The 27,985-nt window shown below is 57.4% G+C and overlaps 1 protein-coding gene across 4 annotated transcripts; it reads left to right on the top strand.

Annotated features, from left to right (window-relative positions):
- Positions 1-11: 11 nt before the first annotated feature.
- On the top strand, positions 12-21,830 carry NACC1 (nucleus accumbens associated 1). 4 transcript variants are annotated; one of them, XM_074980440.1, is made up of 7 exons: positions 15-139; positions 14,076-14,232; positions 14,449-15,412; positions 16,722-16,904; positions 17,558-17,663; positions 18,312-18,409; positions 20,118-21,830. In XM_074980440.1, exons 3-7 carry the CDS (start codon positions 14,491-14,493, stop codon positions 20,375-20,377), a joined length of 1,569 nt encoding a protein of 522 aa, XP_074836541.1. In that variant the 5' UTR covers positions 15-139; positions 14,076-14,232; positions 14,449-14,490; the 3' UTR covers positions 20,378-21,830. The 4 variants fall into 4 exon arrangements, with proteins under 4 accessions (XP_074836543.1, XP_074836541.1, XP_074836539.1 ...); XM_074980438.1 differs by having other exon boundaries at positions 14,446-15,412; XM_074980442.1 differs by lacking the exon at positions 14,076-14,232 and having other exon boundaries at positions 12-139.
- The last annotated feature ends 6,155 nt before the right edge of the window (positions 21,831-27,985 follow it).

The following is a 27,985-nucleotide window of genomic DNA, read 5'->3' as shown; positions in this document are numbered from 1 at the left end:
GAGGCCCGGCCGCGGCGGCCGCTGCCGCATCGCAGCGCTCGGCCCTCGGCTGAGCCGGCCTGGGCTGGCAATGAATGGCTGCTGCTGCTGCGCGGCGAGGGCGAGCTGAGCCCTGCGCGGAGACCGCCCCTGTGCGCAGGTGGGAGCCGGCCCGCGCCCCCCGCCCGGGGCCCCGCTGCGCCCCCGCCCCCCGGGTCCCGCTGCGCCCCCCCCGCCGGGCCCCCCACTGCTCCCCCCGCCGCACCCCCACTCCCGGGGCCACGCTGCGCCCCGCCGCCGGGCCCCCCACTGCACCTCCACTCCAGGGGTCCGCCTGCGCCCTCCCCCGCCAGACACCCCCCACTGCAACCCCGATCCCTGGTTCCCTCTGCTCCCCCAATTCTAGGGTCCCGCTTCGCTCCCCCGCCTGCCCCCCCACTATGCCCCCATCCACCCCCCCACCTGACCCCCACGGCACCCCCAGTCCTGGGGATCCTGTTGTGCCCCCAATCTGCCCCCTGCCTGGGTCCCCACTGCACTCCCCAATTCCAGGGGGGCCTGCTGAACCCCCTGCTGTGCCCCTCCCTGCCCCCCACTGTACCCTGATCCCATGGGACCCTCTGCACTCCCACCGGGGCCCCCCAGTTCACCCTGCCTGGCTCTCACTACAGCCACCCATCCCAGGGGAGGCCCCGCTGCACCCTTCTCTGTTGGCCACTGCACTCTTCAGTCCCTGGGGGGGCTGCTGTGTTCCCCGTCCCCCTGATCCCCATTGCAGATCCTGCTGCACCCCCTGCCTGCCCCCGCCACTCTGCCCCCTGTTCCTCGGAGCCCTGCTGCACTCCCCCATTGCGTTACCGGATCCTGGGGGGCTGTGCTGTAGTTCCCCCCCATCCCCCAATATACCCTGATCCTGGGGAGTCCTGCCGTGCCCCTTACTGCAGGCCTCACCTGACCCGCCCCTACTAAGCCGGGTCCCCTGGCTACAGGAGGCAATTTGCCTTCCTGCACCCCCCCCAGTTCTGGGGTACTCTGCTCTGCCCGTGCTGCAGCTGCAGCCCCCAGCTGACACCCCCTCATCCTGGGCAGACCTGCTTTGCTCCCCTTCTGCGCCCTCACTCTGGGCCTCCCACTGCACCCCCTGGGTCTGAGCAAACCTGTTGTGCCCTCCTCAGTTGCAGTCCCCCCAGCTGACTCTCCCATTGCCACCCCCCTATGGAGGGGGGGCCTGCTCTGCTCCCCCTTGCTGCAGTCCCTCATCTGACCCCTCTGAGCCTAAGGGGACTGGGCTGAGCTAAACTCTGCTGCTGGGTCCCCCCATCTGAGCCCCCTGTGGTTGGAGAAGGGGGACACTCTTCCTCTTCCCCTCTAGGTTCTCTCCAGCAAAAGCTGCCTGCACCCCATCTCCTGGGTGGCAGGGGGGAGGGGTGCTAAGCCTTCTCCAGGCTCCGCCTCCTCCCAAGAGGCCTCCCCCATTGGAGCCATCCTGGCTCAGCCCCTGCCCACTCCACAGCGCCTTCAGGAACCTTTCTGTCCCACGGGCAGTTCTCTAGCTGCCCCCCACTTTCCTCCTGCACCCTCTCAACCCCTTCCACATATCCCCCCCCCAGCCACTCTATGGGAAGAGATTCGCCCCCCCCCCCATAAAAAGCCCAGCGAAGCCCCCCTGTATGCACCCCCTCTGCACAGAGGTGAAATGTGTGGGGCTGTTTGTGGAGGAGTGGGGGTGAATCCCCCAGTGGATCCGGCTCCGGAGGGGGCAGGCAGGGGGCAACTTCTACTGCAGTTCTTCTGGGTGCTGCCCCCTGGGCAGGGTCCTCCCCAAGCTGCAGTTGGGGTCTTCCCGTCTTCGCAGTCCCCCCCCCCCACCTACCCCCCGGTCCCCTTTTTATTCTGCCATGGCTTCTGCCAGGCCAGCCACAAGGGACAAGTGCTGCACCCACCGGCCTAAAGTAAACTTCAGCTACGTGGGAGTTTAGGGGTGTTTTGTGTGTGTGGCCAGACTGTGTCCTCCTTGCCATGGGCTGGGAGTTGGTGGGGTTTGGCAAAGGCAGGGGGATAATGGTGTGATCACCCCCCCGATCCCCTGGTGGAAAAAAAGAGACCAAAACACCAGGAAGTTTTCCTGTGTCTTGTGTGAGTCCAACTGCCCGAAGTGGGTTGAATGTACTGTACAGCAGGAATTCTCTGTGTCTCTCACACACACACACACACACACACACACACACACACACACACACACACACACACACACACACACACACACACACACACACACACACACACACACACACACACACACAAAAGAAGGAAAAGCTGTGAAGTTTGTTTCTGTTGTTGCCATTTGTATTTATCCACGTTTCTGGGAGGAGGAGGAGGGGGCAACTTCAGATCTGTGCGTGCGGCTTGCGTTTAATTTTGTGGTTTCGGCTGTGGATTTGGGTGGCAGGATTCTGGCTGGGGGAATGTTGCGTGTGCAGTCACGCAAGTTGTGTTGCGTTTTCTCTTTTTCCAGTGCTTTAGGCTGTGGTTGTCTGGCTGTTGTGCAGGGAGGTGTACAGACCTCGGCATGTGCATTGCTTTGGTTATATTTCATGTTCATTCCAGTCATGTAGGCTGCAGTTTTCCACTTGGGATTTCTTTTAAAGGTGTATTAATGTCCTGTTTGGCTTGTGTGGCTGTTTCTGGTTTAGGGTTGCTAATATTTTAATACGGGTTTGGTGGACTTGCAGTTTGTTGTGGATGTGGGAGAAGGGTCGCCGTATCTCTGCCTTGGACGCAAATCCTGATTTTTTTTAAACCAGAACCTCCCTCCCCAGCCAATCAGCCCTTTCACGGTGACCCTTTCGGGGATGGCAGCTTGGGTCAGGCTGTGAATCTCAGGGCACGTTTCCGGATCAGCGGCCAGTTAACTACGCCTGTATTGAAACAGTGGGGGCGAAGCAGGTTATATAGTTACGCTCCTGCTGAGATGCACAGACCCCAGCTCCTTGTAGGTCAGACCACTTTGCTAGGGCTTGGGAGAGCTGGATTCCATCCCCCCCCCCAACTGCACACTCCCCATGAGACCCCCACAACTCTTGGGTAGCCCGTGCCTCAGTTTTCTTATTTGTAAAATGGGCCTAACAGTCCAGCCCAGCATCACTGGGTAAACCACAGGAAGAGTTGTGAGGTTCTCAGGTACTGGAGGAAGGAGAGACCAGGGAAGTACTTAAAATAGTGTAGCACAGAATGCTACGCTAAACTGTAGCAATGGAGTTCAGGCCCCAAGCAGCTGGCGATCTGAATAGGCATTGTGCGGCAGGAGAAACTGAGGCACAAAGCAGGGACATGGGCTCCCCAGAGTCAGCCAGTGGCAGAGCTCGGGCAGAGCTCCAGTCTCCTGAGTCCCAGGCCGTTGCCTGATCTGCTGGGCCGCACTGCCTCTGGCTGTCGCAAAAAGCTAGTAAGGTAATTGGGTCTGAGGGCAGCTCCAGTGACTGTCCAGTAGAGTGTCCAACCTATGCCACAAATAGCAGACAACTCGGCTGTGTGACAGCACTGGGGAGGCAGTGCGGCCTAGTAGCTACAGCACAGTTTGGGGCTGGGGGAGGGATAGCAAATAAGACACAATATCTTACTGCCGCTGTATAAATCCCTGGGACGGCCACAGCTGGAAGGCGGCGTGCCAGTGTGGTCGGCTCGTCTGAGAAAAGGGATCCTGGCATTGGCAAAGCTCAGAAGAGGACAACGAGAGTGGTGGGGGTTCGGAATGGCTGCTGTATGAGGGGAGGTTAAAAGGACTGGAACTTTTCAGCTTCGAAGAGAGGAGGCTAAGGAGGGATCGGGCAGAGGGCTGTGCAGTCAGCACAGGTGTGGGAAAAGGACATAAGAAAAAGCTCTTCGCTTGCTGCCATAACATGAGAACTAGGGGCCGCCCAGTGAAATTGGTGGGTAGCAGGTTTAGAACCAACAGGAGGAAGACGTTCTTGAGGCGACGTGCAGTTAGCTTGTGGGAACTCCACCGGCGATGTTGTGAAGACCAGGACTTTAACAGGCTTCAGGTCCATCCATGGTTCTCAGCCAGGCTGGGGAGGGATAGTGCCCTGGCCTCTGTGTGTCAGAGGCTGGGAACAGGTGACAGAGGAGTCGCTCAATGATTCCCTGCTCTGTTGCTTCCGAGGGGCACCTGGCGCTGGCCTCTGTCTGCAGACAGGACCCTGGGCCTTTGGTCTGACCCAGTGGGGCCGTTCTTATGGGACTTCCTGGATCCTCTTCCAGGTCCCAGAGCCGGGTGGTTGGGAGTATTGTGTTCTCTAATCTTCCCCATCCACGTTACGTGCCCGGGTGTGTGTGTGAATGGACACCAGCCGTAGCTGTGGGCGCTCTGCTATTCACTGCGGGGCGTTTGGTTCTCTCCTGAGCGGCCACACCAGCGTACAGGGACCACAGCCGGGGCGTCAGAGCGGCTCCGTCAATCCCCGCTCCGGGAGCGCGCGTTCATGGGTGCCCCGGGACCAGGAGTCGGGTTGCTGGGTTCTGTTCCCAGCTTTGGACGGGAGGGTGACCAGGCTGCTCCGAGAGAAGGCAGCGTAATTTACCGGGAGGTGCTGAGTTTTACCCCGAACAGCTCCCTGCCTGAGCAGGGCATGTGGCGTTCAGGGCCAGTGGCAGCAAAGGAGGCTGAGCCATGAGAGTGGCAGGGGAAGGCATTGTGTTGGGCTGGGCAGCTTCCCATACCCCCTGACAGGCTACTTACTCCTCGGATGTGTCTGACAGCCGGAGTTGGATACTCGGTATGAAATGTGCAGCTGTGGGTGGCAGGTCTGAAGACAGGCTGGAGGCAGAACGTACTTCTGTGGCCTGCCTGAAGTGTATCTGCCAGCACCCAGCAAATCCAAGGCTGCTCTTGGGGGTGCAGATGATGGTAACTGGTTTTTGCAGGAGCACTTAAAGGCCCCAGCCGAGATCAGGGGCTCCCTCTGTGCTGGGAGCTGCACGGTCCCTGTTACCGATCGAGGGGCCCCATTGCACCAGGTGGGAGGGGAAATAGAGTCAGAGAGAGGGGAAGGACTTGTCTGAGGTCACCAAGCAGGTCGGTGGCAGAGTTGGGAATAGAACCCAGGAGTCCTGACTCCCCACTGAATTTCCTGACTCTCAGGCCGGGGACGCCTGTTCTAAGCAACGGGGATGAACCTGGCATCACCCCTGTGTTGTACTCCTAGTGGATCTCTGGTATGTGGGTGCCTCTAGCTCTGTGATAGGACTGCAAATCAGCCCTCCTGGGTTCCATTCCCGGGTCCAGGCTTCAGATTCTAGTGGTTAGGATGGCGGGCAAGAGGGGGCACCAGGACTTCCTCGGTTCTTATTCCCAGCATTGGCCCAACTTGCGGTCTGCAGGTGAGAGTTGGAGAAGCTGGAAACCAACACTCCTAGGTTCCAAGCTCTGCCTTTGATTGGCTGGGCAGGCTCCAGCCAGTCGCCTTGCCATTCCCTGCCTCAGTTTCCCCAACAATAAAATGTGGGTAATGGTAGTGGCTTGTCCTCGGGGGAGGGAGTGTGGGATGCACACGGAGGTCGGTGAAGGAACACCAGCATTGCACTTTTGAAACCCATGGAAGAAATAAGCATCGTGTTTTTACTGGGAGCCGAATGGTGGAATCGTTGAGTTTTCTTCATAGGTTACAAAGCTGTGATCCGTTAGTGGGACCTCCTAACATGAGCCCTGGGACTCTCCTGAATTAATTCCTCTTTGACATAGGGCAGATCTCCTAGAAAAACCCCAAACTCCGTTTACAAACGGCCAGCGACGGAGAAAGCGCCATCGTCTTATTTGTCTCCCTTCAACTGCCAGCCAGTAGCTCTTGCCTGACTTTTGTCTGCTAGAGTGAAGAGTCCTCTGTGAGCAATGGTTTGTATCCCCTGGGTAGGTACCCAAAGTCTGTGATCACGTCACCCCTTAACCTTTGCTCAGTTAAGTTACAGAGTCAAAGGCCCTGGAGTCTGGGACTGCACAATAAACTTGCCCAGAATTCAGGGCTTGGAGCTGTTTTTTATGGGCAAAGGAACTTTTCAATTGAAAAATGAATCTTAAAGGGAGTCACAAAAACCTGGTTAATTTCACCCTGGAATGTGAAACTGATCAAAGATTTTCTCCCTGTTCCCAAAGAAATGTCAAAGGTCAAGGAGAGCATGAAGGCACTTGGAGGCAGGGACTATCCCTCCTTATACCCAGCCTGCGCCATTGACTCCCAGTGGTGCAGGATTTGACTCTTATTAGGGCCGCTTACCGGCCCCCCCATTGTGCCAGCTGCTCCACACACCGAGGGTGGCTTAGTCCCGAGGGTGGTCACGCAACAGGTCCGTGCTGGAGCCCGATTCCTTTTCCTGCGAGATCAGAGCTTCTGTGAAACGCTCTGACCTGAGGGTGTCTCGTTCTCATCCATGCTGGCTGCTGGGAAAGCCGGCTCAGCTGCAGCCTCCTCTCTCTTGCTTGCAAATAGGTCACAGCACTTGGTTGCTCTGGTGGAGCGCGGGCGAAAGGAGCCACTTTTTCAGGCTGCTGGGACTTTAAAAACGCAACGTCATCCGGGTGCCCAAAACCCAAGGCACAGAGGCAGCCTGACTGGGAAGGTTACTGCTCCGGCAGCAGGACGTCAGCTCTGTTTCTGTGTCGCCCTGTGCCTCAGTTTCCCCAGAAATCCAGGGCAATTAGTAGCAAGTGTAGAGACGTTTTCTCCAGGGAGCCTCTGTCTCTGCTCACTTAGTCTGTCAGTGGCCCTGAGTTTGATGAGAAAGGTCCCCTCTGGTCTGACAGTCAACTTCTGCCTATGATCTGGGGACCTTTCCAGGGGAGGTATTCGGTGTTGGAGCCAGGTGGTGAGCATGAAGGGCTGGGTGGAGAGAGATGTGGGGACATTAGGGGGCTAATTGAGCTGGGGGTATTAATCTTCCCAGGACTAGGGAAGGCTGAAAACCACCTGATCTGGCAGGTGGCCTCCTATGTGGAATGAGTTGTTGGGTCTCAGCCTTGTTCTTTCTTGGGCTGCTGCGGTCAGCCGGACTGACTGGACTACACCGACTCAGTTTGTGGGTCCCTGAGACGAAAAGGCAAGGCGGGCTGGCAGTCCTGCGTGGGGGCCTGGGACGCGTCTAGAGACAGCAGATCCAGCCCCGAAATAGCGGTGGGATGGGTGGGAGCTGGGTTGAGCCAGACTCAGCAGAGGTCTCCCAAACTAAGCGCTGGGGAGGCTCGGAGCTGGAGTTGTAGGTGGAATCAGGGCAGAGGGTGAGGCAGCTCTGGCACTGGTCAGAGCCAGTGGGTACTGCCCCTCGGGTAAGGAAACAGGCCTGAGAGGAGTTCAGTCTGGTTCCCCCAGGGCTGCTTAGCAAAGGCTTTACAGAGGCAGGCAAAATACGGCCTGTGGACCAGATCTGACCTGCCAAACCACTGGATCTGGCCTGCAGCCCAGCAGGAAACTCGGGCAGACTCCCTGCCTGCCCCCCTGCACATCGCTCAGAGCCAGGGCAATGTGCTCCCTATATGTCCCTGGGGTAGGGGCTTCTAGCACTGTGCCCGCCCCCAGCATAATCTGGCTGCTCCTGTTGGCCAGAAACTAGCCAATGGGAGCTGCCTGGGCCATGCTTGCAGTGCACAGAGGGATGCTCCCAGTGCTCAGAGGGCACATGGGCACAGCAGCCGGCCGCCTTGACTTTCATATGGGGAGGCGGAAAGCAGGGGACCTACCTGCCTGAGAGTCCCACTGGGCTGCTGTCTGGGAGCTGCCCAAGGTGAGTGCCTCCTGGCTGGAGCCTGAGCCTGGCACCCCACACCCCTGCCCCAAGTCACAACCCAAACCCTTCTTCAGCTCTGTCCTGGCAGGGCAGCATGGCCTAGTAGACTGGAGAGATCTGAGTTCTATTCCCAGCTCTGCCACTGGCCTGCTGTGTGCCCTTGGGTGCATCACTTAACTCCCTGCCTCAGTTTCTCCACCTGTGAAATGAGAACAACAGTGCCCATCTTTGAGATCTGAAAAGTGCCAGACCACAGTCGGGGATTGGGATTTTGTGTTTGATACAAGGTGCAGCCACAGTGCTGGCAGCTCTTGTGAGCTTTCACCCAGACCAAACCGCTGGGAGGAGAATGCTCCGTTGACAGATTCAGCCACTGGCTTCTCCCTGGCACTGTGGCATCTCAGCGATGGCCCGTGCCTGGTCAGCCCCTGTTAGGAAGAAAAGACTTCAACCCCCCAATAGTATAAAGAGGTTTTAGAAAAGTCGGAGCCAGAAGGAAATTTGAAAGGGTGTGAACAGGGAGGTAAGGAACAAGGCCAGATTGGTGCAGGGTGAGGGCTCTGTTGTGTTAGACTCGGGGAGGAGGGACAGGAAGCCAGGACTCCTGGGTTCTCTGCCCAGCTCTGAGGAGTAGTGTCTAGTGGTTAGAGTAGTGGGGCTGGAAGCTAGAGATTCTGGATTCTTTCTCCAGCTGTAGGAGGGGAGTCGTGTCTAGTGGTTGGAGCAAGGAGTTGGAAGTCAGGACTCCTGGGTTCTCACCACCGTTTCACCACTGAATCCCTCCGCAGCTTTAGACAAATCCCTTCCTGTCCCCCAGCCTCTTGATGGGTTGGATCCCGGGGTCCTTTTTGGGTTGTGCCCCTTGTGTGGTGCCCACCTACCTTCTTGTAGGGGCTCCCCACTGTCCTGTCCTGCTGGGCGAGAAGCTCTGGTCTCCCCTAGCCAAGGCACAGAGTTGGGGTTACCGTCCCCCTTTCTCAAAGAAAGAGAGAGCTGTACAGTGGTTGCTCCCCATCTCCCAGGTGACAATTCTTTGCACGGGGCTGGATGATAAACGGAAGTTTTTGTGAAGTATAACAAGTAGGCCTTACAGTGGTTGGAAGTGCAAACTGGCCGATCAAAGTAAGTTCTACGTTAAACAAAAGCTGCCAACTAGTTCCATCCCCTGAGAAGCTTTCTATGTGCAAATCCTTACCCTAATTACCTGTTCTTATCGCAGGCCAGAGTAGCGACGTTAACCAGCAGGACGTCAGGAAAACGAGTAACCGCCAAAATTTCTGTCAGTTGCTCAGTTAACCCCCTCACCTGCCCTGCCACTCTGCATTTCAAAGGATGAGCCAGCCTGAAAGCTCTGAGCGGTGGGGGAGGAGTAAGAGCCCCCCTCCCCACGCTGAGGACAGAGGCTGACCCAGCCTGTGTGCGGCTCAGCCTTTTAAATGCAGAGTAGCCGGGGGCGGGGGGGGGGGGGGGGGGGAGGGGCACTACGTGATCCCGGCCCAAGCAGAGATAAAGGCTGAGCCAGCCACTCTCTGTTTATGTGATCCGGGGCGGGGATGCTTATTGGTTAGTCGTGTACCTGGTTACTGTGTTACGTCTCCAGGCCAGAGCGGATCTTTTCCTGACTTGGGCCCAGCAGCTCTGCCTTCACCCTTTCACTACAGTTCTTTGTTCCTATGGCTCTTTGTGTGTATCTTCAATGGGTCCAGCGCAGGGCAACCAAAATGATTTGGGGCTGGAGCATGTGACCTTCAAGGAGCAGCTGAGAGATTTGGGTTTATTTAGTTTGCAGAAAAGAAGAGTGAGGGGCGATTTGAGAGAAGCCTTCACCTTCCTGCAGGGGGGCTCTAACGAGGCTGGAGAGAGGCTGTTCTCAGTGGTGGCAGACAGAAGAACAAGGAGCAATGGTCTGAAGTTGCAGTGGAGGAGGCCCTAGGTTGGGTATGAGGAAAAAACTATTTCCCAGGAGGGTGGTGAAGCACTGGAATGTGTTGCCTGGAGAGGTGGTGGAATCTCCATCTCTGGATCTGTTTAAGTCCCAGCTTGACAAAGCCCTGGCTGGGCTGATTCAGTGGAATTGACCCTGCTTTGGGCAGGGGGCTGGACTCAATGTCCTCCTGAGGTCCCTTCCAGCCTATGATTCTATCCTATGATAGAGTAAGGACGCAGTTTCCAAAGCCAGCTGAAGACTGAACCCTGATTGCTCTCCATTCTGTAAATAGTCTTTCCCTCAGGGCGGGAACCCTTTGGTCAGTCACCCGTTCCCCATGGAAAAGCACCAGATTCAAGATGGATTCTGGCACCAGGTGGCCTGGTCACGGATCTTTCTAGGACCAACCGCAGTTTGGGCTTACAGGAAAAATAAAGCCATTCACGGGTTGTTGGTTTGAGTACTGGGCCATTAAGTTCCTTAAGCATCACCATGGGCCCTCACTAGCACACTTAGAAATAAAAACAGATTCCCCCTTCATAGTTCTACCTGCACATCCAAGACTGAGACAGGCACAAAAACAGGGAACGCCTAGTCAGTGGATTGCTACTTTGCAAATGATACCTTATGTGAGCTGTCTTGCATAAAGCACCTTTGAGTGATGCATATTCATAAACCACTTCCACATCAAGCATGCAAGAGAGGGGCGTGACCCCTCCCTATGTAAAATCAAGGGTGGGACGCTGCTCATCCTCTGGCTGTGATGATTTCCTGCAGGGAGTGCTTGGAATTCCCTCGGCGGCTGGGCTGTCTTGAAGTGGGCAAATCTAGGGCAGGGGAGGAGGTGCCTCATCAAGGCTCAGAACTGATGAGAAAGCAAAGCCCGGGGCGGGAGGACCTGAGGGTTTCTCCCCACTGCGGGGTTGGAGAGGTGCTGATGGGGAGCTGAGGTTCCCCCGCCTCAGGGGCTGCGAAGACCAGTGCGCCTCGTGAGCAATAAGTCAATACTCGGTTCACGTGGTTAGCTTGGCCCACTCCTGCGCTGTATCCCCGTCCGGCCGGTGTTCACTCCCGCTCTCGCTCTGGTTTGTTTCCTGCTTTCCGGGTCTGTCCCAGCGCAAAGAGGTGCAGCATCCGCCTCCGCAGCTCCCAGCACCTCACCCGCTGTGCCCAGAGCTGTACGATGCACCCCTCAGTTTGGGGAAGGAGTGTGGGGCCTTTCCCTTCCAGGGGAGTTGGATGCAGCCCTGGTTAGGGGACCGGCCGGCTCAGGCAGGCAGAAAGGGAGTCCGGCCCTCTGTGGGGCACCAGCTTTCACCCAGCCCCGAGTTAGGGGAGCAGTTGGCTCGGGGGGTAGGAAGTGGGACTCTTGGCCTGGTCATTCCTGGGCTGGGGGGCTGGCTGGGCTCCAACCCCAGTGCGGGGGACAGTGTGAGTCAGAAACAGGTGGAGTCTCTCTCGTTCTCTCGGGATATATATATATATATTTTTTTTTTAACTGAGTTAGGTTAAGAAGGGGCCCTGCGAATCACAACTTAATGAACCCTCCCCCCAGCCCTCTGCTAGGGCGGGCCATGCTCGGGGACAGCGCAGGAGCTGGGCGTCGACTTACCGCGGCTCCGCAGGCGTTCGGAGGAAGGACGGTTGCGCGGCTGCCGGCTCGTGAGTGCTCCCAGGGGCTGTGCAGAGGACGTTGGGGGACCCTGGGGTGTGTCAGCCGGTTGCTGGGGCGGGAGCAGAGACGGACTTTGGCTTCGCTCTGGCCCTGGGGTGCCTGCTGCTGGATCCCGGCTCCAGTTCCGGGTGCGCAGTCCAGGAAGGACGTCGAGAAGCCGGAGGGGCTGTGAGAGTCTTGCCCGTTACTTTGGGGTTTGCTCGTGTGTTGAGGTTCCTTTCTGGGGGCGGGTGAGAGTTCTCGCTGTGCGTCGCTCGTGTTCTCGCTGAGGCCTCTACTCCCGTCTGCCAGGCCCCTGCCAAAGGAGCTGTCCCGCCGGGGCTGCGTTCTCCCCACCAGAACCCAGGCCAGGGCACCGGTTTGCCAGCCAGCCCCCTACACCTCCCTGGACTTAGCTGGCCAGTTGCACGGCAGGGCCAGGCTGTGAGTTTAAACAGTGTTTTTAGCCGCCACCCCCAGGGTCAGAGCTGCCGAACCTCCGCTTCACACCACAGCCCTTCTGCTGGCGTGCTGTGGGGCCGCGGGCTCAGGTGCCAGGAGCGTGGTGTCAGAGCGAAGGGAGGTGCCCAAAACAACACCCCCAGGGAGGGAAGAGAGGCAGCTTAACCAGGTCGTGGCTGGAGAAGGGGAGCCAAGCAAACCAGTTACAGGCTGAACTCTCACCGCCCTGCGAGGCTGGAAGTGACCCAAGTGCCCAGGTGGGGATCAGTGTTCCCTCTACTCTCGCCCAGCTCGGAGGAGAGTGAGTTCTCCGACGTGCACCAGTGCCGAGGGGCCGTGCGACGCCGAGGGGCCGTGCGACGCCTCACTTTTGTGCGGGAGCACGTATCAAAACGAATGTGGCGGGGGCGGAGCCAGGAGGTGCTGAGTGTGGGGGCAGAAGGCTTGGTTACAAGGCTGGGGTACAGACTCTGGGGCGGGACGGTGGGGGAGGACCTCAGGGCTGGGGCAGAGGTTGGGGTGCGGGGGTGCCAGAGACGTGCTGGGGGTGCAGGCTCTCGGGGGGGCGGTGTCAGGGTGTGAGGGGGCTTGGGCTGGAGTAGATGGGGGTGGGGGCAGGTTATGGGGTGTTGCCAGGTGTGGGGTGAAGGAGGGTGCTCTGGGGCTCCTGTGAGGAGAGAGAGCTCCCTCTGGCACTCTGCTCACAGCCGCACCTGGGAGTGGGGACCACTGAGGGGAACGGGAGACGGTGGAGGCTGGGCCTGGGCTACTCAGGCCAGTTAGTTAGATGGGTCTGGATGGGTCCACAGCCCAGACTGGGTCTGCTGCAGCCGGCCAGGGGCCAGGGCCTGAAGTTGGGCCACTGTGGCCCGGGAAGCTGTGACTTGAAGGGGGCCGAGGCTAGCCCCCCAGGGCAGGATCTCAGCTGGGGTGCTGCGGTGGGACGGAGACCAGGGCTGCCTCCCTCCCCTTGGCCCCGCAGAAGCAGCAGCGGGGCAGGTGAGCTGGGGCCGGGTGTGGGGCAGCCCCACCCTGACAGCCTTGCAGGGCACTGAGGCGGTGACGGCAGCTGGGGGTGCAGGTGTTGGAGACGGGCAGAGCAGACCCCCAGCGCGCTCTGCCGGGAGCGGACGGCGTCCCAATGGAGGCGGCTTTACATGGTGAGGGTCTGTGGGTTGGACGGGGGCTGCTGGACACTGTTCTGGGCAAACGGCCGGTTCCAGGCAGCCCCCAGAGCCACTCTGGTCAGGCCGGACGAGAGACCCGCCCCTCCTGGCTGGGTGCCGCACGTGGGCACTGCCGGGGGGTTGTCTGCCACTTGGGGGTTTGTTGCTGACATCGGTCTGATTATTGCTGGCAGGGGGTTGGCAGCGTCCCATCAGGCCGAGTGTCCCTCCTTCTGTGTCCCAGAGTTCAGTGGGGCTCTCGCCTGGGGGGCTCTGTTCTCCAGCCCCTGCGCTGATGACGGTGGTTGAGGGGGGTGGGGAGAGGGTCCTTAACCCTCCCCCCCCTTGTGCAGAGGGGCCCCTTCCCCGGCCTTCTCGTTGCAATCTGCGAGTCGGCCTTGTGCTTGGCTTTGCTGCTAGCGGAGCTGGGGCTGGGGGGCTCCCAAGTCAGGCTGGGTTCGAAGGGTTCCCCACGAGCACAGCGCTGGGATGTAACAGGGTTTGGGGTGAGCCAGAGTGACCGGGGGTTAGAAAACCCAGCTGGCAGCAATAAGCTGAGTGGCTTGAGATCCTGCAGCCTGCCCCCCAGAAGGCGCCAGGTGTCTCGATCTCAGTGGGTGTTACCCGGGCATGAATGGGCTCTCCCAGCCGTCAGCGGACGGTTCTCACCCCATCCCTTGGCTGGGAAGGAAAGCTGGACAGTGCGGGGCGGGGGGATTTTTCGTGGTGAGCGTGACCATTGGAACAGCTCCCCTGGCAGCATCTCCGTCGCAGCCGTGTGTTCGGAGTGGCTGGGGCGTCTCTAAGGGCTGCTCTTGGAATTCTCTCGGGGCCGGTTTCTGGCTCACGCAGCTCCGGGTGTGATAGTCCCTACAGCCGCGGGTGGGGCTTTCTTAGCCTGCGCTTTCCTCTGAGCAGGGGGCTCCTGAGGCTTCAGGTTAAACCCCTTCTCCTGGTCCCCCACCAGGGTTCTTCCCCAGGGTTGAAATGCAACAGGGACCCTACGCAGTAGCTTTTGAAAGCTCTTAAAAGCTGCCTGACGGGGCTGAGAACTCGGGGTCGTTCCTCCCCCAGGGCAGCAGGTTCCCTCTAATTTTTTTCCATCCATGGGCAGAATAAATTTTGTTATGTGCGCCCTGGCATGTGCGGATGTGCACCGCCCGTAGAGAGACACGCCGCCGGCTGCGGGTGCTCTGCTGATCAGCTGGACGGCACCTGACTCTCCCCTGGGTGGTCGCCCAAGCGCTCAGCTGCCAGGGAACGCTGAAGGGGTAGGCGAACAGCTAATGCACTCTTTATCCCCCCACCCCCGGCTCCCTTCTGAATTCCTCTCCCTGCCCTGCTGCTGCGTCTCCCCACCTCTGTGTGCCTTCCCCCTGTTCTGTCCATCATCCTGTCTCCCTTGTGGTCCACGTGTCCCCCTGCCCGGCCACGTCCCGCGTATCCATCTGTCCGTCTCTCCCCCCCCTCCTCCCTGTCTCCAGCAGACCCCCCGCCGCCGCCCCGCCCCGCCCCAGGAGGAGGTGACTATGGCGCAGACGCTGCAGATGGAGATCCCCAACTTCGGCAACAGCATTCTGGAGTGCCTGAACGAGCAGCGCCTGCAGGGGCTGTACTGCGACGTCTCGGTGGTGGTGAAGGGCCACGCCTTCAAGGCGCACCGGGCCGTGCTGGCCGCCAGCAGCTCCTACTTCCGGGACCTGTTCAACAGCAGCAAGAGCGCGGTGGTGGAGCTGCCAGCGGCCGTTCAGCCCCAGTCCTTCCAGCAGATCCTCACCTTCTGCTACACGGGCCGGCTGAGCATGAACGTGGGCGACCAGTTCCTGCTGATGTACACGGCCGGCTTCCTCCAGATCCAGGAGATCATGGAGAAGGGAACTGAGTTCTTCCTGAAGGTCAGCTCCCCCAGCTGCGACTCCCAGGGGCTGCACGCCGAGGAGGCCCCGTCCTCCGAGCCCCAGAGCCCCGTGGCCCAGACCTCCACCTGGCCCTCGTGTAACAACCCCCTGCCCCTGGTGTCCCGGGTCAAGACAGAGCAGCAGGAGTCGGACTCGGTCCAGTGCACGTTCGTGGTCAAGCGGCTCTGGGACAACGGCCAGAAGGAGGGCGGAGGCGGCAACAACGGCAGCCGCAAAATCGCCAAGTTCTCCACGCAGGACCTCGGAGGCAACCGGCAGCAGCAGCAGCAGCCGCAGCCCCCGCCGCAGCAGCAGCCTCTGCAGGGGGCGCAGGGAGGAGGCGCAGGAGGAGGCTCGGGCGCGGGCAGCGGGCCTAGCACGTCCGACCAGACCAGCCCTGGCACCTCCAGCGCCTACACGAGCGACAGCCCCAGCTCCTACCACAACGAGGAGGATGAGGAGGAGGACGCGGCCGAGGAAGGCTCGGACGAGCAGTACCGCCAGATCTGCAACATGTACACAATGTACAGCATGATGAATGTAGGGCAGGCGGGTGAGTGCCCCGGGGGAGGGGCCTATAACGCCCTGCCCTCTGGGGGCGGGGCTTGGGGAAAGGGCGGGGCCCGAGGCGCACGGCACAGGGAGATGGTGCGCTGCGGCAGTGACCTGGAACAGGGGCGAGCATATATTGCGTCTCTCCCCAGGGGAGGGGCTTTCACTGACCCAGCCTCTCAGGGAGTGGCTAGGGGAAGGAGGGGTGTTTATTGCCCCGCCCCTTTGGGGAGGGGCCGAGGGAAGGGGCGGGGTTTCCGGGCGCGTTCCGTCCTGGTGCTGGGAGGACACAGCAGGGACTTTTCATTGGGAGGCGAATCCAGTTGCGTTTTCTGGAGTCTGCTCTGGAAGCGTTCGGCAGTCCCGGGGGAGGAAGGGTGGCCCAGTGGTTAGGGCAGGGGTCAGCAGCCCGCGGCACGTGAGTCGAGAGCTCGGCCCCGCCCCTCCTCCCGCAGACAGCTCAATTCGCAGCTCTGCACCAAATTCCCAGGGTGCACGTGGGCAGGTTGCCCAGGGGCTCTGGGCCTCAGTTTCCCCATCTATACAGTGGGGATACGGGCCTCCCAGAAACGCGTGAAAGATTGCGAGGGCCCCGAATACCTGGCGTGGCAGGGGAGAGACGCCAGCAGCAAGAGCTGGGCCTAGAAACCTTAAATCAGTGACAGGTGTGAGGCGGAGGGTCTTTCTGGAGCTGCTGCCCTCTTGAGAGAAGGCTGCCTGCAAGAGGGGCCTGGGGGGCCAATGTCCAGGGCTAGAGTTCCATGGATGCTGGGCCGGGGGAATCTTTGCTAGCTGGAGAGACAAACCCCTCGTGCTCCACATCCTGTCTGTGCCAGTGCTGAAAATGATACTCGCCCTGTCTGCTGGAAGGGGAATCCGGTGCCTGTGGGTCCTGGTCATGATAGAGAGTTGGTGTCTAACCCAGGAGTCCTGGTTTGCAGCTGTCTTGCGCTAACCACTAGCCCTCACTGTCCTCCCAGAGCCAAGGAAAGTACCCAGGAGGGTGGCTCCGAGCTGCCTTTCCCTAACCAGTAGGCCTCACTCCCTTCCCAGAGCTGGGGTAGAACCCAGGTGCCTGGTTCTGACGCCTGCCCTCCTGTAACCACTAGACTGCACTACACTGACAGAGCCAGGGAAGGAACCCAGGAGTCCTGACTCCCAGCTGCCTTGCTCTAACCACTAGATACCGCTGCCCTCCCAGAGCCAGGGAAAGAACTCAGGAGTCCTGACTCCCCTTCCCTCCCCCCGCCAGCGTGACTGAATGTTTAGCCCTAGTAGCCACATTCTGCATGTTCACCCTCTACTCCCAGCCGCAGCTGCCGAGAAGGTGGAAGCCCTGCCTGACCAGGTGGCCTCCGAGTCTCGCAACCGCATCCGGGTGCGTCAGGACCTGGCGTCTCTGCCAGCCGAGCTCATCAACCAGATCGGCAACCGGTGTCACCCCAAGCTGTACGACGAGGGGGATCCTGCAGAGAAGCTGGAGCTCGTCACAGGTATGGGGAGTGGGGGATTGGGGTTCTGGGCGGGTGAGGATGGCAGGGGGCTCTCATTGAGAGGTGAATCCTGCTGCGCTCTCCGGAGAGTTGGCCCAAGAGAGGAAGGGTGGCCCAGTGGTTAGGGCATTATCCTGCGCTCTGAAGACCTGGCTTGAAGTCCCAGCTCGGTCACAAGGGCCTGACGGGGACATGAGCAGGTTGTGGAGTTGCTCTGTGCCTCAGTTTCCCTTCTGTACAGTGGGGGTAGGGTCTTGCCTGCGAGGGGGGACCGGCTGTGGGGGGAGACACATGGGTGGCACCTAGAATGAGTTCAAGCAGGAGGCCCCGATCCTGGTTGAAGGAGGGAGTGCCTGGGCCCAGCAGCAGAGCAGGGGCCTCTGGATGCAGTCACGGGGTGGCCAAGGGGGCGGGGCCCGGCCTTCGCAAATAACTGCCCCAGCGTGTGCGGCACAGAGCCCCCCCCCGTCCCGCCTTGCCCCGGAGCCAGGAGCTCCCTCCCTCCCTCGTGCCGCGGCTGCTCCCTGGGTGCAGGGGGCACTGGGGCAGGTGCGGAGGCTGCTCCTGGGTGGTGCCCCCTTGTGTGCGTGTCCGGGGAGGAGAGGGACGAGTCTGGGCTGCAACGGGGTCTCTCGTCCGCTGCCTCCGCCTAGGTACCAACGTGTACATCACCCGGGCACAGCTCATGAACTGCCACGTCAGTGCTGGAACACGACACAAAGTGCTTCTCCGGCGGCTCCTGGCCTCCTTCTTCGACCGGTGAATTTTGGCTTTCGGTATTTTGTGTGTGTGTGTGTGTGTGTGTGCGCGCATCTCTCGGGGGGGGGGTGTTTGCATCTGTGTGTGTGTGTGTGTGTGTGTGCATGCGTGCATCTCTGGGGGGGGTGTGGGTGTGTGTGTCTGCATTTCTGGGTGTGTGTGTGTGTCTGCATCTCTCTGGGCGGGGTGTGTGTGTGTGTGTCTGCATCTCTCTGGGTGTTTGCATCTCTGTGTGTGTGTGTGTGTGTGTCTGCATCTCTCTGGGTGTTTGCATCTCTCTGGGGGGGGGGGGTGTGTGTCTGCATCTCTCTCTTCCTGTCCCTGTTCTGCCAGGTGCCAGCCCATTAGAAGCCTGCTCTGATGCCGTCCCGGAACGCAGGACTCTGGGGGCCTCTGAGAGGGGAGTGAGGGCTAGTGGTTAGAGCACAGGGGGCCAGGAATCAGAACTGGTCGCCTCCCCCATCTGTGGCAGTGGAGTAGGAGGCTGGGGTTAGGTCTCTTGGTTCTAGTTGTGAGAGGGCTCTGGGATCTTAGAGCCAGGACTCCTGGGTTCTCTGCCCAGCTGTGAGTGGAGGGCGGGGGGGTCTCGAGGGAGGGAGGGTGCAGTGCTCATGGTCATGCTCATGCTCAGCTCTTCCCCCTCGCTAGGAACACGCTGGCAAACAGCTGCGGCACCGGCATCCGCTCGTCCACCAACGACCCCAGCCGGAAGCCGCTGGACAGCCGGGTCCTGCATGCCGTGAAGTGTGAGTACATGCAGGCGGGGGGTCCATGCGGCAGCTGCTTCTGGGGCCTGAGGGATGAGCCAGACTCCAACAGCCTGGGTCTATCCACGTGGTCCTTCCCTGACATCTGGGGGGGGGTCTGATCCACAGCCCAGTGATGCCACAGGGCCTGATCCACAGCTCTCCCCACTGCGCTCCATGCCCCATACGCTGGCTTGTTAAGAAGGCCCCAGACAAGGCACCCAGGGGGCTGGTGGGGGTGAGCCCAGAGACCCAGCTGTCATAGAATGGGGCTGTGGTACCAGCTCTGGCAGGGCAGAATCATACCCAGCCTGGGTCTGAAATCCTCTGGTTCTGAATCATGCAGGGGATGCATCTGTTTGGCTTCACCGGCCCCTCCGCTGCGTAACCCTTGTCCTCTCCAGGAGGGTTGTGGGGGCAGGGGAGAAAGGACGGGAGGGCAGGGCTAATCCTGGCCCTGCCTCCATTAAAGGCCCAGCTCACCCTGTGAGATACACAGTCATTGCCCTCCATCCGGCCTGCCTGTGGGACGCTGCAGTAGAGTTACGCTGGGCAGGAATGGAACCGGGGACCTCCAAAGCTAAAAGCAGGAACTGGCTCTGTAACAGCCACTCTGCTGCAGATCAGCCTAGAGGGGACCTGCAGCCCGTGGCTGCCGGGTGAACGGGGGAGAATTCGATGCCTTCCGTGGGAGAATGGGGATTTGAAGGCAGAGACAGATGATTCCCATCATTGAGGCTGTGCTCCCTACTGGTCAGAGGCTACAGAGACTCACAAAATCCAGGCCCAAGCTAACCAGAATATAGTTTTTTAAAATCGCAAGAATTCCCGCAGTTTTCAGCCCAGATCTAATCGCGGCCGTTTTTAGGCTCGTTCCATCACTTGGGAAAATGGGATTTTTGTTTGTGGTGAGCAGGTTTCCAAGAGTCCCCAACGCTGCAGCTGGGTGCAGAGCACCTGCTTTCGGTTTAACAACTCAGAAAAGTTTTTTGGGGGGAGTAGAAGTTTTGGGGACTTCAAAAAAGTACAAAACTATTTGGGTGGAACTGGTATTTGAGCTTTTGTTTGGCCTGAAAACCACTGAAATTGCTGGCGAATGAAAAGATCGGGGAAAAGTCGTTCTGGGTGGAACAGAACGTTTGGTGTTGTCGAAACCGGCGTGATCTGTTTTGACTTTTAAAACGCTCTTTGACCGTCGAAGGCAGCCTTAGAAGACATTGCAAACCCCAAAGTCAGGGTTTTTGCAGATGTTTAAAGTCTTTTACACTAAATGGCAGTTCGGTTCATCAGTGGCTCTTAGCAAGGCTGGGTAGGAATGGAGTCCCTGGCCCCTGTTTGTCAGAGGCTGGAAAGGGGCGACTGGAGAAGGATCACTTTCGTGGTTCATTCCCTCTGGGTCGTCAGGCATTGGCCACCGTCAGCAGACAGGCCGCTGGGCTGGATGGATCTTAGGTCTGACCCAGAGTGGCCGTTCTTACGAACAATCAGGCAAAACTGAATTTGCAAAACACGTTAGTGGCACCGAAGCTGCAGGTTTTGTTGTGCCCCTTGCTACGTATTGGACCCGTGCGTCGGCCTCCCACTCTGGGCTGTAACCGCCGCGCCTCCTCTCTGGGGCTGGCAGGTCTCCCAACACACCAGCTGGGCTGGCCTGGGCTCTGGTCTGGCTGCCTCACTAATGGGGGTCTCTCTGTGCCCCGCTCCCCAGTCTACTGCCAGAACTTCGCCCCCAACTTCAAGGAGAGCGAGATGAACGCCATCGCGGCCGACATGTGCACGAACGCCCGGCGTGTGGTCCGGAAGAGCTGGATCCCCAAGCTCAAGCTGCTGATGGCGGAAGGTGACACCTACACCACGTTCATCAACGACACTGGGAAGATGGAACCGGACATCATGGGAGTGGAGCACAGTTTTGAGACAGGCAGCCACGATGGGGACACAGGGACCCCCGCTGAGGGTCTCCAGTAAAACCGGCTTCCTCCCATCAGCCCTTTCCATTCACCGATTGATTTTATTTCATTTCTTACGTTGATTATTTTTAGCGTCCCACCTTGTTTTGAGTTTAATTGTTTTTTGGGTTTTTTTTTTTTTTTGGTTTGCCGGGGGGAAAGACGTTGCACCCTCTCTAAAACCACGAAATCCTCCCTGGTGCCTAAAGCACTGTGGGTGAGGAGGGAGGCGTGGGAGGGGTTTGACTCTCCTGCTGTTCTTACCGGGCAGCTGTTTTCTTTGCTAGCCCTGTGAGCCGAATTGGGAAACCCCTCCCCCCTCCTCTTGCATTGTGGAGGATCTGTGCTTTTAATGCTCTCTCTTGAAATTGATCTATAAATTACCGATCACGTTTTCTATGAGGGGCTCTGTTTATAAGCAGTTTGCAAAGGGTTAATAAATAGTAGATTGATTGTTCCATGCATCTCAAAGTCAGGAGTGTAACAGGTGGGGTGTCTGTAGCTCTCCTGATAACTGATTAACCACTCATTCAAGCGGGGTTTGCTCTTTGTTAACCCTGTGCAAACTGCCTCAGAGTGGAGCCTTTGTGCCAAGTGGGACCGGATGATTTTACAGGAAAGTAAAAATCCAGAAGCGAGGCCCTGGGCTGCAAAAGGAACCTGTCTGAGGCAGCGCATAAGCACGTGCTTAACTTTAAGTCTGTGCTTAGCTTTAAGCCCCTGCTTCCGTTCCTCTTGAATTCAGTCAAAGCGAGCCTTTGACCTTACTAAGCTTAAGGGCTAAAGTCCGGTTGACTTTCCATCCCTGCGTGTGCTGCAGAGCTGAGGGTGGAGAATAAGGATGGCCTGTTCTGAGTGGGGGCTTTTTATTTCTTTTCCCCGAGCAATTGACAGAGCAACGCTCCTGGCAGCGACGTCTCTTCACATTGCGTCTACACTGGATTTTTTTTTTCTTCTTTCCTCTTCCAAGATTGTAGTGTAAAACTGTAGGGGAGCAACTCCCGAGTGAGGCGCTGAGGATTTAACTCCGGGCAGAGCCAACCTCGTTTCCTGTAGTTTTGTCTCCCTCGAGTGGCCCAGGGTGCACGGTTGAGTCTGCTAATAAGCTGATGAGCTGCGGCTTTTAGCTGGGTCCGTAGCAGCTTTGGCTTTTGTTGCCGCAAGTCTGAGATTCAGTCCCCAGCCGAGCGGTGTCTTGTTACACTAACTTGAAACTGGAGAGCAGCCGCAGAGCTGGGTGGAAAATATGGGCTGAGACTTCTTTTGGCTGAAAAAGGCAGATTCGCCAACCCCACGACGGGGCAGTTTCCCAACACAGTTTGGTTTTGGCATTTTCAAACTATGTTGGTATTTCCCAAGAACTCTTTTCCTTAGCGGCGGCCTTTGATTTCATTTGAAAATATTGTTAAAAATGCTTAGAAACAAAATGTTCCGGTTCAGGGACAACAGGGTTTTGTTCAAGCTGATACACCCTTTTTTTCTGATTTTTTTTTTTGGGGGGGGGCAGGGGCGGTTGCGTGGGGGGGGGAGTTGACACTGATGTTGTTATAGTTACACTGATTCAAAACCAAAATCCAGCGTAGGTGAGACCTGAATGCAATATGCAAGTCCTTGGTTGTTTTTTAAATAGCAAGGGGCATTGTTGAGGAAAATAGAGTAATCTATTTCAGTCCTTTTCTGGTTAATGGCAGGATCCCAAGTTGTGAGTTTAAAAATGTCGACAGATTCATTTGTGTGTGTGTGTGTGTGTGTGTGTGTGTGTGTGTGTGTTCATTGCCCTTTTCTCATGCTAAGCACTAGGCATGGTTTCCATTCGTGGAATAGATGCTATATATTTTCTTTAAATGACACTGGTTAATTTCACCATTTTTTCTAGCTAGTTTCACTTCTGTGCTGCTTTACAGTCAAGGACTCCTGGGTTCTGTTCTCAGATCTGCAAGGGGCTTGTGGTTAGCACAGGGGCCATGAGTCAGGACACCTGGGGTGTGTTTTCAGCTGTGCTACTGACTTATGACATGGCCTTGGGTGAGACTCACTTTCCCTTTTTTGTGCCTCAGTTTTCCCATCTGCAAAATGGGAATAAATACTTACCTTGGAAAAGCTGCTAAGTACTGTTACTCTTGTTGCTGTCGTGGTTAGAGCTGGGAGGATGTCTCTGGTGGCATCCCACCAGGATCAGACCTGAGTCTGGCCTTAGTCAATATTTTCATGAAAGTTGTGGCTCATGGAATGGGGAGCATGTGTGTGATAGGGACAGATGCGCACACTGAGTGTGGTGATGGGCACTTTGGAGGGATGGAGTCAGGATTCAGAATGACTTAGACTAATGGGAGAACTGGCATGGAAGCAGCAAGATGTAAGTCAGTAAAGCCAAGGGCAGAGTATTTCCCTGGAGAAGGGAGGATCGAATGCACCTGTACAAAGTGGGGATCAGCCGGGCAGGAGATCGTATGGCTGCAGCGGATCTGCGGGCTGTCCCTGAATGTGAGCCAGCAATGTGATGCCCTTGCTCGCCTGGCTCCTTTGGTACTGGGCTTTTTTAACAGTGGGGATGAGGGAGAAGATTGCTCCTTTCTGCTCCAGCAAGACCTCAACGAGAGGCCTGTGGCCAGCTCTGGGAGTCCACCATTTAGGGGGAGAGAGAGATAAATGGGAGAGAGGCCAGGGACGAGCTCGGAAAAGGATCGGTGGTTTGGAACACCTGGCGGGTGCGCAGAGATCGGAACACCTGGACATGGTTTGGAAAGAGAAGCCTCAAGGGAGGGTGTGATAAGTTTTGAGGTATATTAAGGGCCGTTATAAAGGGAACCATTGCTCCCCATGTCTGCTGGAGGTAGGGCAGGAAGAGAAGGGCTTAACTGGCAGTAAGGGAGATGTTGGTTGGACGTTAGGAAAAGCTTTGAGCATAGAAAGGGAGTTAAGCCCTGGAGCAGAGTTCCCAGGGAGGTGATGGAATCTCTATCCTTGCAGGGGTTTAAGAACAGGCTGGGCAAACAGCTGCTGGGGCTGGCCTGGGTTTACTGGGGCCTGGATTTGGTGACCTCTCAAGGTCCCTTCCCACCTTCCATTTCTGTGGCTTTGTGTCCTCTGTTCTCTAATTCAGTTATTTGCTGAATAGCCCAGGCTAAGCAATGTTCTTTCTGATCTTTTCCATCTGTATGTGGACTTTTGTTCCATCCATGTGCAGAATAATTTTTTTTCTATGTGCACCACTGGTAGAAACACAAACCTAGCTGGGGGCACTCTGCTGATCAGGTGGATGGCATCTGACTCTCTCCTGAGTGGCCGCGCAAGCGCCCGGCTTACAGGGAACCCTGATACTAAGTGAACGTGGCTGTAAAATCACCTTGGAGGGTGCAGGGCTCACGGACTGTTACAGCAGCTTATTGTAGCAGCCTTGTCATGAGCCAACTCCTCCTGCTGCTTATAAAAGTGAGGGGATGTTAAGGTAGTGCTTTTCATCACTAGCTCTTAAAGCTGCTTACAATCTTTATTAGCCATGTTCTTGTCAACAGAGACCCCCTCCCCCTCTCACGCATGCGCACAGGTGCAAAAGAAGGAGATTGTGCATTTTTATTTGCTTAAATTTTTGTTTTGTTTTGTAAAACCTTTTCCCCCTCGCCAGGAATGTTTGACTATTTGATCTTCTTTCCAGTCCAAAGGTGGGAGGTGGAAATGACCCAAATTTATTTGCTTTGGAAAGTCGTTGCCTACAAAAATCAAGCTTCCAAAAACTGTAAGAGACTAAATCCTCTTAATTAGTCTTTTTTTTTTTAAGCCACCAGCTGTGTTGGGGTTGAGATGCCCTCCCACAGGAATATGTCTGGTATATGTCATTTTAATACTTTTAAAGGGCGTAATAGCAAAGTAAAATCTGTTAAAGGAATCTTGCAATCAATCAGAATATGCAAAATTCATCCCTCGGTCAGCGGGGCCAGCTCCAGGTCTGAGTCTCACCTACAGCCTTGAAACAAAATAGAAAGAGACCTGCTGGCAGGAATTCCACCTAACGGGGCAGATCCCCAGTGGAGATGCATCTGTGAGGCTCCAGTCGAGTGTGAGAGAGACAGACTTTGTGACACAGATGGAGTGTGTGCTGCAGTGTGTCTGTGTGTGTGATGGTGACAGATTGTGTATGACTCTGTGTGTGTGAGTGTGGCTGCCGTTGGGTAAGTGTCTGAGAAACCCCCCCCCCCCATCTCTTTAAGGGAGATCTGTCCTGCTATGTTGTCTCCCCCTCCTGAGTCACTGACCGCCCATGGGTCAGACGGGAGCAGCTCTGCCTAGGGCTGGGGACCCCCCCTGATTTCAGCCCTACCCTCTCCCCTCTCCCCTGCCCAGCTGGCAGGAGAATCGTGGGAGCAGCAGCTGCAGATGAGACAGGAAAGGGGAGGGCAGCTGCCGGCTGTAAGTACGCACACGCTGCTCATCAGCTGCATTTTGCCCACTCCTGTCCTAGGATAACGACAAGCTCCACCAGCCCACCTGGAGCAGTTGTGCTGAGGATTCTGATGTGCACAGAGGTCCTGCTTCTCTGAGGTGTTGAACCCTGAGACCTGCGCCAGTGCAGCCCCGTGGGGCCCGCTTAACAATAAGCATACCAGGAGTCCTGCTGAACTCAGTGGGATGACTCCCAGGCTCAGAGCTAAGTATGTGTTTAAATGCATCAGGCCCTGGCACGTGGCATCCAGCCCAGAACTTGGTTGAGATATTCCTACAATTCAGAAACTGCCACCTGCTGGCAAACATCCAGGTGTTGGCAGGAAAGGGTTGGATTTCTCCCCTGCCCCAGGTCCTTCTGAGCTCTGTATCTGCTGCACAGAGCGCAGCTAAATGCCTCACAGTGGGACAAAGCGTCACATTTGGACAAAATTTGAAGAGAGATCTAAATTCGGACCAAATTTCACTCCTCTTCCCCTCCCGCTCCCTGCATTTCCCTCCCCTCTGTTTTATCGCGGCCTTTGCAACGATTTTGTTGTTGGTCTGGCTCTTGGTGGCTTGCGGCGTTCCCCAGGTTGCTCCCAGATTCTGCCATCACCATCCTCAGTTAGTTTGGCTCTTGAGGAAATTCAAAACGAAGATTTTGGGGGGAACTTTGGGGTATGCTAATTTACCAGAAGGCAAAGCCGCATGTCATGCGTGAATTGAAATAACCTTTGTTTTAGCTCGTGTGTTTCCACTGTGGTGGGGTACCGAAAACAAATGATTTTTGGTGCTTTTTTTTTTTAATTGATTTCACTGCCCCCCCACCCCCCCAAGAGGAACTGGGCTCTCTCTCAGAAAAGAAACTGCCCAGGTGTCGTTAGGGCCTGATCCTGTCTGCTGAGCTCTGGGCACTGAGCCCTTAACTGTTGTTAAAGATAAGTAGGTGCTGTAAATCTTGATGGGCGAGGGTGACCTGTAACTGTAAGACACTCAGGCCTGGGCTACTCCGTTGGTTGATTCTGAGCTGCTCACCTGCGAGACAAGCCCCAAGCCAGCCAGGTTCCTGTTCCTGTGGCATAGAGGTTAAGGGGTCTGGAGCTGGAGGCTCTGAGTTCTAGTCCCAGCAGGGTTAAACCCAGGGTGATGATTCACGTTACAATGTGTTTTCACAGAGTTTTTAGCTGTTTTGCTCAGGACCACAGAGACGGGAGGGGATTTTAAAAGGCCTGGCCCAGTCACAGAAAGAGAGGACTGGAAGGGGACTCAAGATGTCATCAAGTCCAGTTCCCTGCCCTCTGGGCAGGACCAAACACCATCTAGATCATCTCCAATACGGATGATTTAAGCACCTGCTCTTAAATATCTCCAGTGATGGAGATTCCACAACCTCCCTAGGTAACTTATTTCAGTGTTTAACTGCCCCGACAGGCAGGAAGTTTTTCCTAATGTCTAGTCTAAACCGCCCTTGCTGCAGTTTAAGCCCATTGCGTCTCCCGCTGAGGTTCAGAAATCAGATCCTTCTGCAGTGCCCAGGACAGCCACAGGCCTCTGCGTTACAGGAGACCAAGGTTGCCTCTCTTTTTTAACATCCAAGGGTGGAATAAATTTTGTTCTGTGCACCGAGCCATGTGTGGCTGTGCACCACCCACAGAAACACAGGTGGCCGGCTGGGGGTGCTCTGCTCGTCAGCTGGCCCACCCCCGACTCTCTCCTGGGCAGCCGCCCCAGTGCTCAGCTTGCAGGGAACACTGCAGGAGACTCCCATGGGTCCCTCTGCTTTCAAATGTCCATTCTCCAGCGCACTTCACATTGAGAAGGGAGAGGGGAGGGTGGTGGTAAGAGTCAGATACTGAAACAAGACTCCGACTTCCCAAAGCGATCAAGCGTCTCGCAGACTCAGAGCTTCGAGCTGGGGTGAAAAAGCCTGTGAAAGGGGGTGAGACTTATGATTTTTTGGAAACCCTTTGGAGCTGGGCCTGTGTGGTTTGATTGTCGTCGCAGCCTGGGGCCGGGCAGGGCCGTGCTCCTTGGGATGGGAAATAGCTCGGAAGTGCAGACCCCCCGTGGTTCTTACAGAGGGGCCCTGAGGGTGCGGATAGGGGGCTGTGGACGGGATGAGGGCACCGGCTCAGCTGGGGTAGAGTCTTGCTCCCATCTGTCTCGCTCAGGCTCCTGCTGCGTTGAATTCACTTGCAAGCTGTCTTGTCTTGGGGAGGGGCTGGGGGGGCAGCCAGCAGCGGGGACAGTCAGGCCAGGGACTGAAGAGCACACCCTGCTCACCGGCTCCCCGGTTTCTCTTAGAGCCCGGCCTTCAGGCGGTGTCGGGTCCCCAGGAGCAATGCAGCCTGGGCACGGCCGGGCCCGTCTCTGGAGCTTCCCTGTAGTTCTTACTCAGGGGGGCTGAGGTCCACACATCTCAGAGTGGGTCATCGGGGAGGCACCCAGATGTCTTGCTCCAGGAGCCAGAGAATAATTAAGGATAGAACCCAGGAGTCCCAGGGGACTGGGGTGGAGGCTGAGAGCCAGGACTCCTGGGTTCTGTCCCAGGCTCCCAGCCCCCACCTCGATCCACTAAACCCCATTCCCGGCCCCAAGCCAGGGACAGAACCCAGGAGTCCTGGCCCCCACTTCCCCACGCCGCCCTCCGCGCTAACCCAGCTCTCCAGACTGTGCCAAGTGCCTTACCTGCTGCACCGGGCTGGCGGGTGGGGGGGCGTCTGAAGGGTTTCATTCATGTGCGCTGCCTGGGATGGATTCCTGGGCCCACAAGTGAGAGGTGGGGGAGGAGCCCATCCGTGGGGTGCCCATGTGGATGGTTGTGTTCTGCCAGGGCCGTTGGCTGTAGGCACGTCAGCCTCCGTTGCTTCCTGGGGCGCGGCTAAAACCGCCCCGGGCCGGGCCTGTACTCTGATTGGACCCAGCAGAATGGGACCTGTCCCAGGAATGGATCAAGTAGGGACCGAGGGCCGGGGAAAGCCACGGATCAGCTTGTGTTACATGCCAGCAGCAGTGCCTGCTTTCAGCTCCCCAGGCATGGTCATCATGCCAGGACTGGGCTGTCTTCCCAGCACGGAGAGCAGGATGAGTCCCTTTTGGTGCCTCAGTTTCTCCCCACCCACAACGGGGAGACCCTGGCCCCAGCCTGGTGGCCAGCCCTGCCGGCATTGGCAGAGATGATGTGGCGGGACAGAGAGTGTGGTGC

Source organism: Carettochelys insculpta, chromosome 29 (genome assembly GCF_033958435.1).
Source record: "Carettochelys insculpta isolate YL-2023 chromosome 29, ASM3395843v1, whole genome shotgun sequence".
Classification (NCBI taxonomy): Eukaryota; Metazoa; Chordata; order Testudines; family Carettochelyidae; genus Carettochelys; species Carettochelys insculpta.
Note: the sequence above shows the minus strand (reverse complement) of the source record. Positions and strands in the feature narration are given on the sequence as shown.

Coding starts and splice junctions, on each gene's coding strand:
- NACC1 (XM_074980442.1), top strand. CDS start 14,491: ATGGCGCAGACGCTGCAGATGGAGATCCCCAACTTCGGCAACAGCATT. Junction 15,413..16,721: donor GATGAATGTAGGGCAGGCGG/GTGAGTGCCCCG, acceptor CTCTACTCCCAG/CCGCAGCTGCCGAGAAGGTG. Junction 18,410..20,117: donor GGTCCTGCATGCCGTGAAGT/GTGAGTACATGC, acceptor CCCGCTCCCCAG/TCTACTGCCAGAACTTCGCC.